General features: G+C 42.8%; 1 protein-coding gene across 1 annotated transcript in view; it reads left to right on the forward strand.

The window, feature by feature from the left end:
* The first annotated feature begins 4,024 nt into the window (after window positions 1-4,024).
* Window positions 4,025-18,597, forward strand: part of LOC111964089 (leucine-rich repeat transmembrane neuronal protein 4-like) — a 146,406-nt gene continuing 131,833 nt past the window's right edge. Inside the window, exons 1-2 of the mRNA XM_023987806.2 lie at window positions 4,025-4,670; window positions 16,496-18,057. Of these exons, the coding sequence (XP_023843574.1) occupies window positions 4,667-4,670; window positions 16,496-18,057 (1,566 nt within the window). The 5' untranslated portion in view covers window positions 4,025-4,666. The remainder of the gene's footprint in view (window positions 4,671-16,495; window positions 18,058-18,597) is intronic.

The raw sequence follows: 18,597 nt of genomic DNA on the forward strand, positions 1-18,597 counted from the left end.
CTGGAAAATGCGCAAGGGGGACGGTATTCATATTTCTCAGGACAGCGGGGGAGCGTTCCTACTGTGGAACCGTCTCTTCTGAGGAGTGGGAGGGCACCGGGTGAAGACATGTGTGAGTCGCATAGCAAGCAATAGCAGCACCGCCTCCGAGAGGAGGGTTCCGGGACTGTGGTTGGACCGTGTCTCCGTCGGTTTTCAGGAGGCAGGACTGTGCGACCGTTCAAAAGGAGGCGTGCCTTTCAGGACTGTGGAGCCGTCTCAGGACGGTTCCGAAGCGGGTATTATTCACTGCAGGCTTTACGTGCCCCAATACTATTTTCTTTTATGGTATCTTTTCTCACTGGCAGGCTATCGGCGCCATGGGATCATCCTACTGGACGGCTTCGGGCCATGGATCACATCACAGCTTCGGGCAGGTGTCATCCCATCACTGCAGGGCATCGGCCATGAGATCATCACGGAGACTTCGGTGCCATGAGATCATCACTGAGGGCTATCGCGCCATGGATCTACTCACTGGAGCTTCCGGGCCAAGATGCAATCACTGAGGGCCGACCCATGGACTCATCACTGGAGGCCGGGCCATGGATCATCACTGGAGGCTTCGGGCCATGGATCATCACTGGAGGCTTCGGGCCATGGATCACCACTGGAGGCTTCGTGCCATGGATCATCACTGGAGGCGCCGGGCCATGGATCATCACTGGAGGCTTCGTGCCATGAATCATCACTGGAGGCCGGGTGCGTAGAGCTGGCACAGGATGCACCGAGCTGGAGAGACGCACTGGAGGCCTGGTGTGTACAGCGGGCACAGAGCTTACCAGGCTGGGGAGACGCACTGGAGGCCTGGTGCGTAGAGCTGGCAAAGGGCTTATCGGGCTGGGTAGACGCACAGGAGATCGGGTGCGTGGAGCTGGCACAGGATATACTGGGCCGTGAAGATGCACCGGAGGTCTGGAGCGCAGAGCTGGCACAACACATCCTGGCTGGATGCTCAACCTAGCCCGGCAACTGCGGGGCGCTGGCACAGGACGTACAGGGCTGTGAAGGCGCACCGGGGACACAGTGCGCAGGATATCCTGGGCCGAGGAGGCGCACTGGAGGTCTGGAGCGTAGAGCTGGCACAACGCTTCCTGGCTGGATGCTCACCCTCATATACTGGTCAAACGTTTTAAAACACCTACTTATTCAGGGGTTTTTCCTTATGTTTACTATTTTCTACATTGTAGAATAATAGTGAAGACATCAAAACTATGAAATAACACATATGGAATCATGCAGTAACCAAAAAAGTGTTAAAATGAATCAAATTTGATTTTATATTTTGAGATTCTTCAAATAGCCACCCTTTGCCTTGATGACAGCTTTGCACACTCGTGGCATTCTCTCAACCAGTGTCACCTGGAATACTTTTCTAACAGTCTTGAAGGAGTTCCGACATATGCTGAACACTTGTTGGTTACTTTTCCTTCACTCTGACTCATCCTAAACCATCTCAATTTGGTTGAGGTTGGGGGATTGTGGAGGCCAGGTCATCTGATGCAGCACTCCATCACTCTCCTTCTTGGTCAAATAGCCCTTACACATCCTGGAGGAGTGTTGGGTCATTGTCCTGTTGAAAAACAAATTATAGTCCCACTAAGTCCAAACCAGATGGGATGGCGTATCGCTGCAGAATGCTGTGGTGGCCATGCTGGTTAATTGTGCCTTGAATTCTAAATAAATCACCAACAGTGTCACCAGCAAAGCACACCCACACCATAACACCTCCTCCTCCATGCTTCACGGTGGGAAATACACATGCAGAGATCATCCGTTCACATCTTACAAAGACACGGCAGTTGGCACCAAAAATCTCCAATTTGGACTACAGACCAAAATACAAATTTCCACCGGTCTAATGTCCATTGCTCGTGTTTCTTTGCCCAAGCAAGTCTCTTCTTCTTATTGGTGTCCTTTAGTAGTGGTTTCTTTGCAGCAATTCGACCATGAAGGCCTGACTCACACAGTCTCTTCTGAACAGTTGATGTTGAGATGTTTCTGTTACTTGAACTCTGTGAAGCATTAATTTGGGCTGCAATTTCTGAGGCTGGTAACTCTAATGAACTTATCCTCTGCAGCAGAGGTACCTCTGGGTCTTCCGTTCCTGTTGCGGTCCTCAAGAAAGATAGTTTCATCATAGCGCTTGATGGTTTTTGTGACTGCACTTGAAGACACTTTCAAAGTTCTTGAAATGTTCCATATTGACTGACCTTTATGTCTTAAAGTAATGATGTACTGTCGTTTCTCTTTGCTTATTTGAGCTATTCTTGCCATAAAATGGACTTGATCTTTTACCAAATAAAGCTATCTTCTGTATAGCCCCCCTACCTTGTCACAACACAACTGATTTGCTCAAACACATTAAGAAGGAAAGAAATTCCACAAATTAACTTTTTACAAGGCACACCTGTGAATTGAAATGCAACCTCATGAAGCTGGTTGAGAGAATGCCAAGAGTGTACAAAGGTGTCATCAAGGCAAACGGTTACTATTGGAAGAATCTCAATTATAAAATATATTTTGATTTGTTTAACACTTTTTTGGTTACTACATGATTCCATGTGTGTTATTTCATAGTTTGATATCTTCACTATTATTCTACAATGTAGAAAATTATAAAAATAAAGAAAAACCCTTGAATGAGCAGGCATTCTAAAACGTTTGATCTTTAGTGTTTATATAAGCATCCAGTTTAAGTTTCCAGTGAGGCTCATGATTATTATCTTGTATGTAAATCAGTACTCAGATGATCAGGTTATGATCTTGAGTATGTGTCTAATCAGCATCACTCTGTAGTCAGTTACACATGGTTCCAGCGGTAATAAATGCAACGCAGGATCTCAGTAAATTCCCTCAACGTACATTGGAGACTGGCAACAACAGCCAGCCAGTTCAGCACCTGAACAGCGATCAGGACGAGCTTCTCGTTGCACTCCATTGCACTCCAATGCGCCCTGCTTCCATTTCAGCACTGGACAGCGACTCTGGTCACGCATGCTGTTTGAGTTATTTGCACAATAGTGAAACTTGATAAAACAGAGGGACGGCAAATACGCTATATTAACTTGTTTCTTTCTTTGGGTTAATGTTGTATTCCCAAAACTAAAGTGGCATACAAACACCGATGCAAAGGTTCAGATATTATTTGATGTAACAATCCATCAAACAAACAGCCTTACAGCACAGAGTTGTTTATTACTCTCATTGCATGAGAATTCAACCAACAGCACGGGCAAAACTGTAGGTTTCTGCATTAAAGACGGGAGGTAAAGTGCACATTATCCGTAATTAGTTCTGCGACGAGGAGCCGCGGGAGACGTCCGATAAAAATGACAGCCATGACCGGGCATCTTGTTCCATTAAGTGTCGTTGTGCGCAACCCCTATTTATGCTTGAAACCTTCAGAGACTAAATGCGCCGCATCCAGCCAGCCAATGTGACACGCTCAAATTAACTTTATTCCCCAACCAACCCAAGTTCTGAGTTGCTTTTTTAATCGCAAATAAAATTGAGGACTGGTGCATACTATTACCTGGTTTCTATTCTCCGTGGTGTCTAGGCTATTGCGTTTTCTCTCTCGTACATTAGGCTACAGTAAAAACACAATCTCAAATCGCACAATCAAACAATTGAAAACGGTGAAAGTACATGTAGCCTTCCATTAGGCATAAATCTAGGCTAGTGTGCTAATTGCTACCGTGCAAGAGCGTGTCCATTGTCAGCATCAGAGAATGTCCCTTTCTCTCTGACTATATTTTTTCAACATATACACAGCCGGCAGAGACGTGTACTGTATGCTGAGGGAAAGCCGAGGGAAATATATATTTATGCGGGGGTACTCTCTCACCAGAAGAGGGCATTCCGATTCTGCCTGAAAAAGTTGCCGTGATACACGCGGAAGTGTTAACTACTCAAACGCTTGCACTTATGTTCTATCTGGTTTCAGCGACGAGGAGAGATAATAGAGGTGAAAGGGGGAATGTTCATCCTGAATGATTTTGGTTTGTTTACCGAGTTAAACTACCGTTAGCAGACCCTTTGAATTTTCCTCTGATCAGGTAAAGCTTCTTTAGGTGTGAATACCCTGTCAGTCATCGCAAGATTTATATGTCGCTTTTCACTGGGGAGATCTTCTGGTGTTCACAAAGCCTCCTGGGCAAATCGTTGTTTGCGCTTTATGAGATAATGGATGGATAGAGAGTGACGAGAAAGTATCAACTGGAATCTTTCAACTGTCATGCTTATTTTTGGATTGTCATTTGTGACTTGGATGTGGCATTGTTTACTCTCTGTGGCGCTGTTGATATTGGACCCAACAATTTTACGCGGGAATTATGTGCACGGATATGATAGAAAACTAGATCGGGATTTTCGTCTGTCGTTGGGAATAGCGAGATATGTTCCATGGTGAATCTAAGGGATTGACACACGGATACCCCTCTGACTCGCTTAAATTCCGGGGTCAGCGACGGGCAGGTGCGTGTTGGAATCGGCGGCTGCGCGCAGTGACTGGGGTCGTGGATTAGAACCACACCGTTTGAGGAGAGCGCGTGTCATGCGGACTCGGGTGTCGCACGCTGGAAGGCTTTAAAACCTGTGGCCAGGAGCTGACAGATAAGCGGATATGGGTAAGTAGGCTATATGTGCCTGTAAATGTATCATATCTGCTTCATGTAGGGAAAACGAGAGTAAGCTAATGCGTCTTTTCCCTAAAATTCTCTCACACAATGCCAGTAACGCGAAATGATCTGGGATGTTCAGAAAAAAAAAAGTATTATTGCAATTTCGAGATTTCACAAAGCATTGTTAATTTGTAAGTGTTATAAAACCAATTCAGCACACTCTTATCGTTTTGAATAGCCATGATGTGCCCAAAACAGTCAACAGTCACAGAGCTGCAATATGGTTCGTTTTTTCTATCTCCTTGCGGTATTACATGCGATGAATGTCTTTGTGAGATTAACAATTGGACACATAACAAATACGCAAATATGCCGTTCTAGCTTAGCCTGTGATTGCATCTGAAATAACTGTTCCGTTTACAAAAAAGCTCTATAGTCGAATGCATCCGTTCAGTAGCTTATGTCTGGAGCCTCCTATTTCTTCTTTACTGCTTTAAGAAGCAGACTGAATCCAGATCATTGATTGGGACTGGAATGCTAATCATGTTTTATGTTGGATGCAAGTCAACTTCACAAAGCGTGGTCCTGCATAATTATCGACAACCCGTTCATGGTTGTGTTTTCCTTCATTTAGTGATCTAAACGTGTCAGTAGTAGCCTATGTCCAACAATAACCGAGAACAGATCATTTGAGTTTCATGAGTATATATGCGTTTTGTATTTGTATTTATTGTGGATACCCATTAGCAGCAGCTACTCTGCCTGGGGTCCTGCGAAATTAAGGCAGTTATTTACAATTAAAAACATTGCATTACATTTCACAACTGATTTCACAACAGATTAAGTGTGTGCACTCAGGTCGCTACTCTTCCACTACATACTACAACACAAAATCCATGTACGTGTGTATAGTGCGTATGTTATCATGTGTGAGTGTGTATGCGTGTGTCTGTGTTTCTCTTCACAGTCCCCGCTGATCCATAAGGTGTATTTTTTTCTGTTATAAGCTGTAATTTTTTATCTGTAGGTCGATACATTAAGCAACATGCAGATTAATTACGCAGATAAACTTTACTCATGAGATCATCATTTTGCTTTGCTATATCAAATCATACATATAGGCTAGTCGTGTGTGCACCTGCTCTTTGATAAGCGGTGAAGACAGTCTGTGATGTCCTCTCTTGCTCTTTGGTCGTTGAAAGACGATTGGGAAGCATTTCTGTTATTTGACCTGGCATCTACAATAGGCTTAATGAATGCAATTTGGAGCGCGAACAGCCTGCAAATCGTGCATCAAATTGTGTGAGTATGTTCGCTCAAGTGTGTGTGTGTGTGTTCGGTGCGTGTGTCTATGCATGTGGTTGCTTGAGTTTCTGAGTATTTAAATCATCAGTATGTTTGTGTTGACAGTTCATTTAGGCCTACGTGTTTTTCTCTCTGTCTTTGCTACCTCTGTTATTGTCGCCCGAGGTATAGCCTAATCTCCACAGCCTTTATTTAACTTACACAGATGGCCAAGTGCACTGGCTATGCAGTGCCATTAATTGTAAGGTGGCACGATGTATCGACCTACAGTAGGCTACTGCACTGCATCGATACATTGTTTACCTAAAGGAACATTGGAATCAAAGAGCCATTGAAATATGAATGGGCTCAGTTTTAAATTGTACAATTGCTCTGAAATAACAATAATAATAATTCTAAATGCTCACATATAAATATGACTACACATTATTTAATAGTTAGTTTTGCACTATCCTGTTCACTCCTAGAAAAAAAAGATTCTGGATAGAACATAGAAGGGTTCTATTGCTTGCTTCATATATGGCACCCCTAAAGGTTCTATATAGGACCCTTTTATAGGGTGCTTTGATCAGAAACCCAGGGGTTCTTTACTGAACCATAATTGGTTCCATATAGAAGCCTTGGGTACCATATATATTCCATTTCTATGGAACCAATTTCAGTTCTATATAGAACCTTTAGGGGTGCCATATATGAAGCAAGCATTGAACCCTTTTTGGTTATATCTAGAACCTTTTCTCTAAGAGTTTAGTCTATATAGATATAGCTTGAGCACTTGGAATTGCTAATGACAATGCAGGATGGATTGCATTGATCGTGCTTTTACTCTCTTCCTTAGGCAACAGGCAAAATACTCGTATACTTGTACTTTAATGCATTGTTTCCTGTTTTTTGTTTGTTTGTTTGTTTGTTTTCTATGAATATGCTTCTCAATCCAACCTGGTCTCAGAGCATTTCATATTATTCTGTATGTAAATCCGAGAAACTCAATTTCGTGTGATATGTCACGTTTCATATGGTATGTATTAATTTGTGGATGTCCATCACCATTTGTTACTAATTACAACTCACATTATATGTTCCCGAATTTGCAAAACGTACAATATTTGAGAAATTTGCAAAACATACTATACAAATTAGCGAAACCTATGATATCTTACTAATTTTAACTAGGTTGCTAACATTAGCTAGCTGGCTAACATTAGCTAGACTAGGGATTAGGGTTAGATGTTAGAGGTTAGGGTTAAGTTTAGGAGTTAGGTTAAGGTGTTAGGGTTAGGGGAAGGATTAGCTTAAAGGGTTAAGATTAGGGTTATCTAAAAGGGTTAAGGTTAGGGTTAGGGAAAGGGTTAGCTAAAAGGGTTAAGTTTAGGGTTAGGGGAAGAGTTAGCTAACATGCTAAGTAGTTGCAAAATAGCTAAGAAGTAGTAAGTAGTTGAAAAGTTGCTAATTAGCAAAAATGCAAAAGTTGTCCGTGATGAGATTCGACCTCGTAAACCTTTATGTTGCTAGACATTCCCGAATATATCCCTACCCATCAACCCTGACCAACCACCCTACTTTCGTTTTGCCTTAAGTAACCATCTGTCTATGTAACCATACCAAACGTAACATTTGCTATGTTATGTCTAGTCTATGAGACCAGGCTGTTTCATCATATCCCCCATTTGCACAACATACTTGCCAGCTTGCAATACAATATTTCAACCACTAGCAGATGCATATGTATGGTCTAGAGTTTATGGGGTGGAGAGCACATTCTCACATCAAGTACATTTTTTATCAATGCCAACTTTTGTGTGAACTGGCGCACGCACATTTTGGGGTAAATTTTGTATGTATGCTCGGTTGAGGCCCATGGGGCCTCATTTATCAAAGGGGTGTGGGCACATAAAAGACTCTAAAACTTGTGTGCGCCAGTTTTCCCGCAAAGGTTTTGAACTTGATGGAAAGTGTGCGTATCTCCACGCAAATCTCAAACCATGCATGCACACAACTTCTAGAAGGTTGATCTACTGTATTGCAAGAAATAGGCTTATTTTTCATTTGGGGAAATGGGAGGTGTTTGATGCACTGGAATTATACTATTGGTAGGCTAATAAAAGCATTAGATATAGACCTGATGATAAAACAGATGCATTTGCCCTGGGTAAAGAGATTGCATAGCAGCATGTTATCTAATGTGTTTATTTCACTTTAATTATAGGCCTAAATCATAATCATATTGCAGGACATGTCTCTCCTTTTCTGACATAACTGGTTTAAATTATTCCCACTACAGAAATAGTAGGCTACCATTTATCAATCGCTCATTCAATAGCAAAGCATGCTCAAAAGTACTGTACACTGAACGAGAATATAAATGCAACATGTTACAATTTCAAAGATTTAACTGAGTTACAGTTCATATAAGGAAATCAGTCAATTGAAATATATTCATTAGGCCTAAATCTACGGCTTTCACATGCCTGGGAATACAGATATGCATCTGTCGGTCACAGACACCTTAAAAAAAAGGTAGGGGCGTAGATCAGAAAACCAGTCAGTATCTGGTGTGACCATCATTTGCCTAATGCAGCGCGACACATCTCCTTCACAATGAGTTGATCAGGCTGTTGATTGTGGCCTGTGGAATGTTGTCCCACTCCTCTTCAATGGCTGTGTGAAGTTGCTGGATATTGACGGGAACTGGAACACGCTGTCATACATGTCGATCCAGAGCATCCCAAACATGCTCAATGGGTGGCATGTGTGGTGAGTTTGCAGTGGAAGAACTGGGAAATTTTCAGCTTCCAGGAATTGTGTATAGATCCTTGTGACATGCATTATCATACTGAAACATGAGGTGATATCGGCAGATGAATGGCACGACAATGGCTCTCAGGATCTCGTCATGGTATCTCTGTCCATTCAAATTGCCATCAATAAAATGCAATTATGTTCGTTGTCCATAGCTTATGCCTACCCATACCATAACCCGTGGGGTACTCTGTTCACAGCGATGACAGCAAACCGATCGCCCACACGACGCCATACATGCTGTCTGCCATCTGCCCAGTAAAGTTGAAACCGGAATTCATTTGTGAAGAGGACACTCCTCCAGCGTGCCAGTGGCCATCGAAGGTGAGTATTTGCCGACTGAAGTTGGTTACGATGGTCAGGTCAAGACCCTGGTGAGGACAACAAGCATGCAGAGGAGATTCTCTGAGACAGTTTCTGACAGTTTGTGCAGAAATTATTAGGTTGTGCAAACCCACATTTTCATCCGCTGTCCCTCTGGCTGGTCTCAGATGATCGAAGGTGAGCATTTGCCCACTGAAGTTGGTTACGACGCCAAACTGCAGTCAGGTCAAAACCCTGATGAGGACGATGAGCATGTAGATGAGCTTCCTTGAAATGGTTTCTGACAGTTTAGTGCAGAAATGATTCGGTTGTGCAAACCCACATTTTCAAATGCTGTCTGGGTGGTTGGTCTCATACGATCCCACAGGAGGTCCTGGGCTGGTTACACGTGGTCTGCGGCTGTAAGGCTGGTTGGACGTACTGCCACATTCTCTAAAACAACGTTGGAGGTGGCTTATGGTAGAGAAGTGAACATTAAATTCTCTAGCAACTGCTCTGGAGGACATTCCTGCAGTCAGTATGCCAATTGAAAGCTCCCTCAAAACTTGAGACCAAAATTTGGTAAAGGAGAAATGCTCACTCTCAGGGATGTATTCAAATTTGTGCGCAAAATATGAGAGAAATAAGCCATTTGTGCATATGGAACATCTTTTATTTCAGCTCATGAAACATGGGACCAACACTTTACATGTTGCATTAACATTTTTGTTCAGTGTAAATAGAACAGTAAATTGACAGTATGTGACAGTATGGGTTGGCTACTGTTTTGCTGTGCGATAGGTTTAGGAGCACGACATCAAAGTCTATTTCATTTCAGAGCCTGTAGGCTACAAAGGCAGTATAGAAAAACCCAATCATGTATTGATAAACAAAATGTTGAATAACAATTTGTCTTTCGCATAGAGTTGTGGGTTGTTGCATTTACTTTTAATTTGTTTGAAAGGACAATCAAATTTGTAGAATACACAGCTACTGTTTGGAACTCGCTAAGCAGCATGCATTTTTTATTTGGATAAGTCACAACAACGTTCTGCCCACACCTTTACAGAAATCAAATTTGCCATTGATTTTTTGGGGGGAACTTTCATGGCCCAGTTCCACATCTCCAAATCATACAGCAAATACATTTTTTATTTATTAACAAAAAAGGTGAATGGAGGGCGTTTTCCAGTCGAGGTTGTGGCGCTCGTTTTACGACCGCACATATAATATGGCTCTGATTTATCAATGAAAACATGCCTGTATGTTGCATGTGACAGTTTGATAATAACAATAATTTGTTGCGCACACAAATCCTAGAACCTCCACGTACACCAGAATTTAGTATGAAATGTACGCATGGTTGATAAATGAGGCCCCCGGAGAGGGCAGCAGGGCAGGGGTGGCTCTGAGAGAGGATGTGACAGAGTCATCAATAGTGTTGTGAGTGCTGGGGGTTGATTGGTTATTCTCAGTCACTCCACCCTGACGGAACCCTTCCCGCCAGGGGAAATCAGAAAACAGACACAAGGACAAAACAACTCTACACTAACACACGTCTCTGTGTGCGTGCACGCACATTTGGATACTGGTGTATTGAGGAGAATCCACCACAAACTTTCTCTTCATCCAGTTGCCCTTGTTTGTACTGTAGACCACCTACTTCAGTAACTGCAAATAGCCAATGTATCTGCTCTGCATTTCTGTGATTACACAAAGACATCTGCGTATCCTCAGAACATTGGGGCAATACACACAGGACAGGAAGCGCTGGTTCCCAAGCACCAGGGAAATGGGACTGCTTTGGCTGGCTAGTACTCATCTCAATGTTAATTGGAGACTAATAGGATGGCTTAGGCTGGTCTGAGGGGACGTCCTTCCCTAAGCGTTAGGCTCGTGTCCAGACACAATGTGGGCATGGCTGCGCCTGATAGCAGTTTTGTTAATGGCAAAAAAACACAACAATGAGCCACTTGGGTGTTCAAAGATCATAGCGTAGTGCATATTTGCCAGGCTATGATTTATTTATCTTGACAGTAGGTCAGCTGTGTGCTCTTCCTCTCATTCTTTGTTAAAGTTTAAAAACAAAAGGATCCATATCCCTGCCATCGTAGTTGTATTGTAGTAGTRTTAGTAGTAGTGGTAGTAGTATTGGTAGTAGGAGTAGCGGAAGCAGAGAGATTCTGTTATTATAAGGGGATAAGTAGTAAATTGACTTATACAGTTAATCCTAGCATGGCAATCACAATAAAAAGCAAAGGTGTACCAAGGATATGGGGAACAAACCAATGATTGGAACATGGATGATTATGGCTATGCAGTTCAAGGGGAAAAAATAACAACTGAAGTGGTAATGGGAGAGTGTTAGGAATGAAGAGGTGATATATAGTTAATCGGCTGATATGGTAACCAAATGGTAATGATAAGGGAAGTATGGTAGAGAGGTGGTTCTCGCTACACACAGCTCATGAGTGACACCTCTGAAGGCGACCTATGTTCCTCTCCGAATAAGATAAGAGGATATGAGGAGAGGAAGATGGCTTAGTGAATCATTAGTGCACAGAGTGCTCATTAAACCACACATAGTGTCAGTCAGGGCATAAAGGTGCCGAATGAAGAAGGCTCAAGCTAAAGTATGTATCTCACAAGCTATGTTAATAAAGCTACACATCTCTTAGGAGGATGTGTAAATGTTCACTAAATCTGATGAACACACAATTCATTTAAGCTGCCCACAATATATCACATGAAAGACATGGAAAAACATGCAATGACATTTTCTTTACAGTAAATAAACAATGTTGTGTTCTATAATGTTGAATTGCCTAATTAGAGTAAAAAAAATACAAAACTTTGTTTGTTTTTGAAACACAGGAATATACATTTTTTGTTGTTCTGTTGTACTGATATTTTAACAAATTTGACATGAGTAAAAAAACACTGCAGATAGAGAAATCATGTGTTAAGCTTTTGATCAGCATTTTCTTGTTAGTAATTTATCTACTAGACTAGAGACTAACTAAAGACTAACTAAAGACTAACTAAAGAAAACAAAAGAATTGATGGAGGACCTGGTTCAATCAAAAGCTGTCATACATTATCTTTAGAATCCCAAGGTTCACACACATACACACACACACAAACAAACAAACAAACAAACAAATAAACAAACAGAGAGAGAGAGAATCAATCAATAACATGTATTTTATAAAGCCCTTTTTACATCAGCAGTTGTCACAAAGTGCTTACAGTGCATTGGGAAAGTATTCAGATCCTTTTTCCACATTTTGTTACACTACAGCCTTATTCTAACAAACAGTTTTGTATCAATCTACACACAATACCCCATAATGCCAAAGCAACATTTGTAAAAATATTTTTTATATTTTTTAAAATATTTTTTTAGCAAATTCATTAAAAATGTTATTTTTTAAATATCACATTTACATAAGTATTCAGACCCGTTACTCATTACTTTGGCAGCGATTACAGCCTCGCGTCTTCTTGGGTATGATGCTACTAGCTTGGCACACCTGTATTTGGGGAGTTTCTCCCATTCTTCTCTGCAGATCCTCTCAATATCTGTTAGGTTGGATGTGGAGCGTTGCTGCAGGTCTCTCCAGAGATGTTCGATCGGGTTCAAGTCCGGGCTCTGGCTGGGCCACTCAAGGACATTCAGAGACTTGTCCCGTTGTCTTGGCTGTGCGCTTAGGGTCATTGTCTTGTTGGAAGGTAAACCTTCACCCCAGTCTGAGGTCCTGAGTGTTCTGGAGCAGGTTTTCATCAAGGAAGAAGGATGCTTGCTCTTTGGGGTTTTAAGCTGGGTATCTGTATACTGTACATTAATACTATATGCCTATGGATTCTTGAAGAGTAAATAAATTATTTGTGCCTCATAAGCTTAGTTCAACTGTCTTACCTCATCAGAACCCAAAATATAAGCTTGTTTGACTCCAGTGTTTGTAATTTAAAAAAAAATGGAAACAAACACTGTAGGCTCAAAACATGGTTAAAACTATACATTTGATATCATGGATTTTTCCAGGCCCGTTTCTCAGCTGTTTACAAAAGAGGGGTGATTGCTTTTGTTATTCTTTCAACTAAGAATTTTAGCTTTAAGCCTCAAGTAGGTATTTTATTATATCTCACTGATACTCTGGGTTCATAATTTGTTCAGTTTTGCAACACATCTGAAACGTTAGCATGCAGACACCATCACTGTCACATTTCCCATCATAGAGGAACATCTAGGATGATTGGAGTGTCACACTAACCACGTTTCCATCCACGGTTTTTATGTGAGTAAAGTCATACCGTGTAAAAAAATAAAAAATAACAGCTGTAATGGAAACTTTCGGTACAGTTTGATAAATGCTGATATACTCTGTAATTTATTATTTCGGTACAGTTTGATAAATGCTGATATACTCTGTAATTTATTATTTCGGTACAGTTTGATAAATGCTGATATACTCTGTAATTTGTTATTTCGACATGGTGGGATATTTTTGTGTCAATAAAAACTATTATGCAAGAAATGGCGGTGGAAATGCCTTTATGTGCAAATATTGATATAATAACCATTATATTGAAGTAAACTTGGAGTCAAGTGATGATATGGTGTGTGGTCCTCCTACTACGACTGGGGAAGCCATGCAGTTTATTAGGCTACAGATGAAATAAATTATGATGAACTTCACAAGGTGGTGAACGTGCATGGTGATGAGCTTGATGCTCCTTTACAATAAATATATCGTAAAGATATTATTCTGGTTACATGATGATTGATGCTTAATATTCTCACTCTTATCCATAATAATTTCATCATGTAGACTATCCTATCCACACAGCCTACTTGCACTGTATCTGTGAGCTGTTGTCTAGAGCACACGTGTCAAGACCAGAGTAGGCATATTTGCTATTTTATAATTTTTTATTTAACTAGGCAACTTCTAACACAACAGTTTTTGTGACAAAACTATCGAGTTAAAAATGCAATGGACATGCGTTGAACTTTAGATTTTTATTAGGTACCTGAAAACTTAAGCGGAAAAGTACATTTTGTGTGCACTATGTCAGCACGCACAGATTTCTCTCCTAAACAAGTCTGTTTGGTGGAAACACTACAGGTGGGAAAATACGCATATTTTCTTTATGCTGATGTTTTTTAAATATTCGCATGAAAATCTGTCGCCAACCTGCTTATGACATACATGTGATAACCAATTAAACACAACTATGGGCTGTATTAAACCACACATTCATCCTACCTTTTGATTAAAGGATGTTAACCAGGTATTACAGGGGTTTAGCCCAGAGAAAAGAGCACACAACCAGTGGATGCACTCCTCAAGAGGAAATCAATGCATCTTAATGACAGATCGTTAGTGACTCTGTAAGGGGAGTGCTTTTAATGGAAACAGCTCACTCTCACCTACGGACAAAGACCGATTGCACTGGGCACACACTGGTTGAATCAACGTTGTTTCCATGTAATTTCAATGAAATTACATTGAACCAACATGGAATAGACATTGAATTGACGTCTAGGCCCAGTGGGATATCAAACCTGGCTACAGTATACTGACCGATTCTCATTATCACCATCAGTGGTTCAATAGTCTGCATCTGCAGTATTTCTTCTATATCATTTCTAGTCCCAAGTAGCAGTAACATTATATCTAAGGACACAGCACAGCATGATCAGATTAATGTTTTTGTCTGTCCTTATATTCAAATGGTTAGTGTACAGTGTTAGTGTACATGTACATGTACAGGTAACTACCAACATAAAGTGTCTTAATAGGGCATTCGGCCAACACGAGCCAGAACAGCTTCAATGCACTTTGGCATAGATTCTACAAGTGTCTGGAACTATATCAGAGGGATGCGACACCATTTTTCCATGAGAAATTCCATCATTTTGGTGTTTTGTTGATGGTGGTGGACAACGCTGTCTAAGGGCCACTCCAGAATCTCCCATAAGTGTTCAGTTGGGTTGAGATCTGATGACTGAGACGGCCATGGCATATGGTTTACATAATTTTAATGCTCAAACCATTCAGTGACCAATTGTGCCCTGTTGATGGGGGCATTGTCATCCTATGGGGGCGTAGCCATGGTAGCCAAAATAATGGCCTGCCCAGCATTTTTATACATTAAATAAAACGTTATTTGTCACATGCGCCAAAAACAACAGGTATAGACTTTACTGTGTAATGCTTACTTACGAGCCCTTTTCTGGAGTGGCCCTTAGACAGCGTTATACAAGGAGTACCGGTACTGAGTACTGAGTACTGAGTCAATGTGCAGGGGTACGAGATAGTTGAGGTAATATATAGAGTACATGTACTGTAGGTAGGGGTAAAAGTGACTAGTCATTCAGGATATATAATAATATGAAGAGTGTTAAAGAGTGTGGAAGTGTGTCAGTGTGAGTGTGTGGGGCGTCAATATGCATGTGTGTGAGAGTATGTAGTGTGTGTGTGTGTATTGGAGTATCAGTGTGGTGTGTGTGTGTGTGAGTGTATGGGTAGAGTCCAGTGAGTGTGCATAGATCCAGTGCAAGTGGGTCAGTGCAAATTAAGAGGGGGTCAATGTAAATAGTCCGGGTGGCCATTTGATTAACTGTTCAGCAGTCTTATTGCTTGGTAGTATAAGCTGTTCAGGAGCCTTTTGTTCCCAGACTTGGCGTTCCGGTACCGCGGTAGCAGAGAGAACAATCTATGACTTGGGTGGCTAAAGTATTTGACTTTTATTTTTTTACATGACCCTAATCATGGTGGGATGTTAATTGCGTAATTATCTCAGGAACCACACCTGTGTGGAAGCACCTGCTTTCAATACACTTTGTATCCCTCAAGTGTTTCTATTATTTTGGCACTTACAGAACATTTATATATGTTGCTTGTGCACAGCAGAATTGTTTAACTCCATAGAGTTTCTAGAGAGCTGACTCTTTATTGAACTTGGTGGAAGTGAACACCATGATTTACTCAGACACCTTAACTACTCTGTTATGGTTCAATGTGAAGTGGCTAAATTCTAAATTGATACTCCTCCAGATTTGTAAACACAACCGCCAGCTCCTGAATGATAATTTGCTGGGAGCCGGCTTGCTTTTATGACTTCTTTTGTTTGCCTTAAGCACTGTGGCGGCTTGTGGGAAGACTAAATTCAGACAGAGACAGGTTGCAGTTAAAACCAAATTAAAACCACCATTTTCTTCACCTGTTGAATACATTATATCTGAACAGTAAGCAGGTAGTGGTAGTCTTGGGTGCTGAGGAATAATTGACCCACATGGTTGATAATAACATGGACCATCATTGCCACCCACATTTAACGTGACAGATGGGTTGTTGTTAGATGCGTTCAGTAAAAAGTGATATTCTCTCTCTCTCTCAATCTGTCCCTCTCTGCAGGCTCTGCTATGCGGCGCCGCTGGCTGATGGTACCGCTGCTCATGCAGGTGTGGCTGGCTGCATCTCCGTCCCTCAGCGAGCGCCCATGCCCCAAAAGCTGTCGCTGCGATGGGAAAATCGTCTACTGTGAGTCAAGCGCCTTTCGTGATGTCCCCAAGAACCTCTCAGGGGGCTGCCAAGGCCTGTCCTTACGTTACAACAGTCTGGCCAGTCTCAGAGCCGGACAGTTTGTGGGCCTCAACCAGCTCATCTGGCTCTACTTGGACCACAACTACATTGCCTCTGTGGACGTACTGGCTTTCCAAGGCGTTCGGAGGCTCAAGGAGCTGATCCTGAGTTCCAACAAGATCACAATGCTCCACAACACCACTTTCCACCCTATACCCAACCTCCGCAATCTGGATCTGTCTTACAACAAACTGGCGGCCCTGCAGCCGGGCCAGTTCCAGGGCCTCCGCAAGCTCCTCAGCCTGCACATGCGCTCCAACTCCTTGAAGAGCATCCCCGTGCGTCTGTTCCAGGACTGCAGAAACCTGGAGTTCCTGGACCTGGGCTACAACCGCCTGCGCAGCATCACCCGCAATGCCTTTTCAGGCCTGCTGAAGCTGACCGAGCTGCACCTGGAGCACAACCAGTTCTCCAAGATCAACTTCTCCCACTTCCCACGCCTCTACAACCTGCGGGCGCTGTACCTGCAGTGGAACCGCATCCGCTCCATGAGCCAGGGCCTCACCTGGACCTGGACCTCCCTGCAGAAGCTGGACCTGTCTGGCAATGATCTGCAAGAGGTGGATGCTACGGTCTACCAATGCCTGCCCAACCTTCAAACACTCAATCTGGATTCCAACAAACTGACCAACGTGTCCCAGGAGACCGTGTCGGCCTGGATCTCCCTGACCACCATCAGCCTGGCGGGGAATGTGTGGGACTGTGGCCCTGTGATCTGCCCCCTGGTGGTCTGGCTGAGGAACTTCAAGGGGAACAAGGAGACCACCATGATCTGCGCCGCCCCCAAGGAGGCCCAAGGTGAGAAGGTCATGGATGCCATAGACACCCACGGTGTGTGTCGGGCTACCGCCATCACACCCCTCACAGCCAGCACCCGGCCCACCCCCTCTAAAGGCCCAGACCAGACAGAACGCCACCCAGCCTACCCCACACCCCACACCGGAGCTGGGAAGAGGGGAGAGGAATCCAGAGGTGGCCCTACATCTTCAGCTGTCACCCCGCCCATGGAACCACCACCTGAGCATGAGTTTGAGCCTGTGTCCTTTCACAAGATTGTGGCGGGGAGCGTTGCACTGTTTTTGTCTGTGGCGATGATCCTGTTGGTGATCTACGTGTCGTGGAAGCGCTATCCCAGCAGCGTCAAGCAGCTGCAGGAGCACTCTGCCGCGGCTCGCAAACGGCGGAAAAAAGCCAGAGAGACAGAGCACACGCTGAGCTCCCCACTGCAGGAGTATTATGTGGACTACAAGCCCACCAATTCGGAGGCCATGGACGTGCTTGTCAACGGGACTGGCTCCTGCACCTGCACCATCTCAGGCTCCAGGGAATGCGAGGTATGAACCACACCATCCGCCACCCCTCCTAAACAAATCTCTTCCACAGCGAGGCTACCTGAGGTAAATTCTTACACTGCTTTTGATAGATATTAACATATGTGGCTTTTACTTTAGTATCTCCCCTCTTGGATTGACTGTATCTGTTTTTTAGAGGTTAGGAATGGTGTGTTGTGACGGGTAGCAGTTATGCGTCGCTTTGGGATCACTTTGGGAATTCCTTGAGTAGTTTTCATTGTGTTCAAAGAAGAGTTTCGGTATTCACTTACACCCTTGTCTCTGTTGAGAGGAAAACATTGTTTGATGTAAAATTGTGATGAAACGCAAATAAGTAGAACCAATTACATTTACGATCCTAAATAATATCACTAGCTCAAAGTGTGCTGCTGGCTTTTTGTGATAAGTGATAGCTTTTTTCCATGAATTCTGAGAGGTAGTTTCAATTTCTTATTTAGGTGCAGGTTTTTTCTCCAAAATGGCAAAGGCATTGTTTTGTGTGTGTTTACCTTATCTCGGGTCTGTTTTTGATGAGCCACTTTG

Source organism: Salvelinus sp. IW2-2015, linkage group LG5 (genome assembly GCF_002910315.2).
Source record: "Salvelinus sp. IW2-2015 linkage group LG5, ASM291031v2, whole genome shotgun sequence".
In the NCBI taxonomy this organism is placed as follows: Eukaryota; Metazoa; Chordata; class Actinopteri; order Salmoniformes; family Salmonidae; genus Salvelinus; species Salvelinus sp. IW2-2015.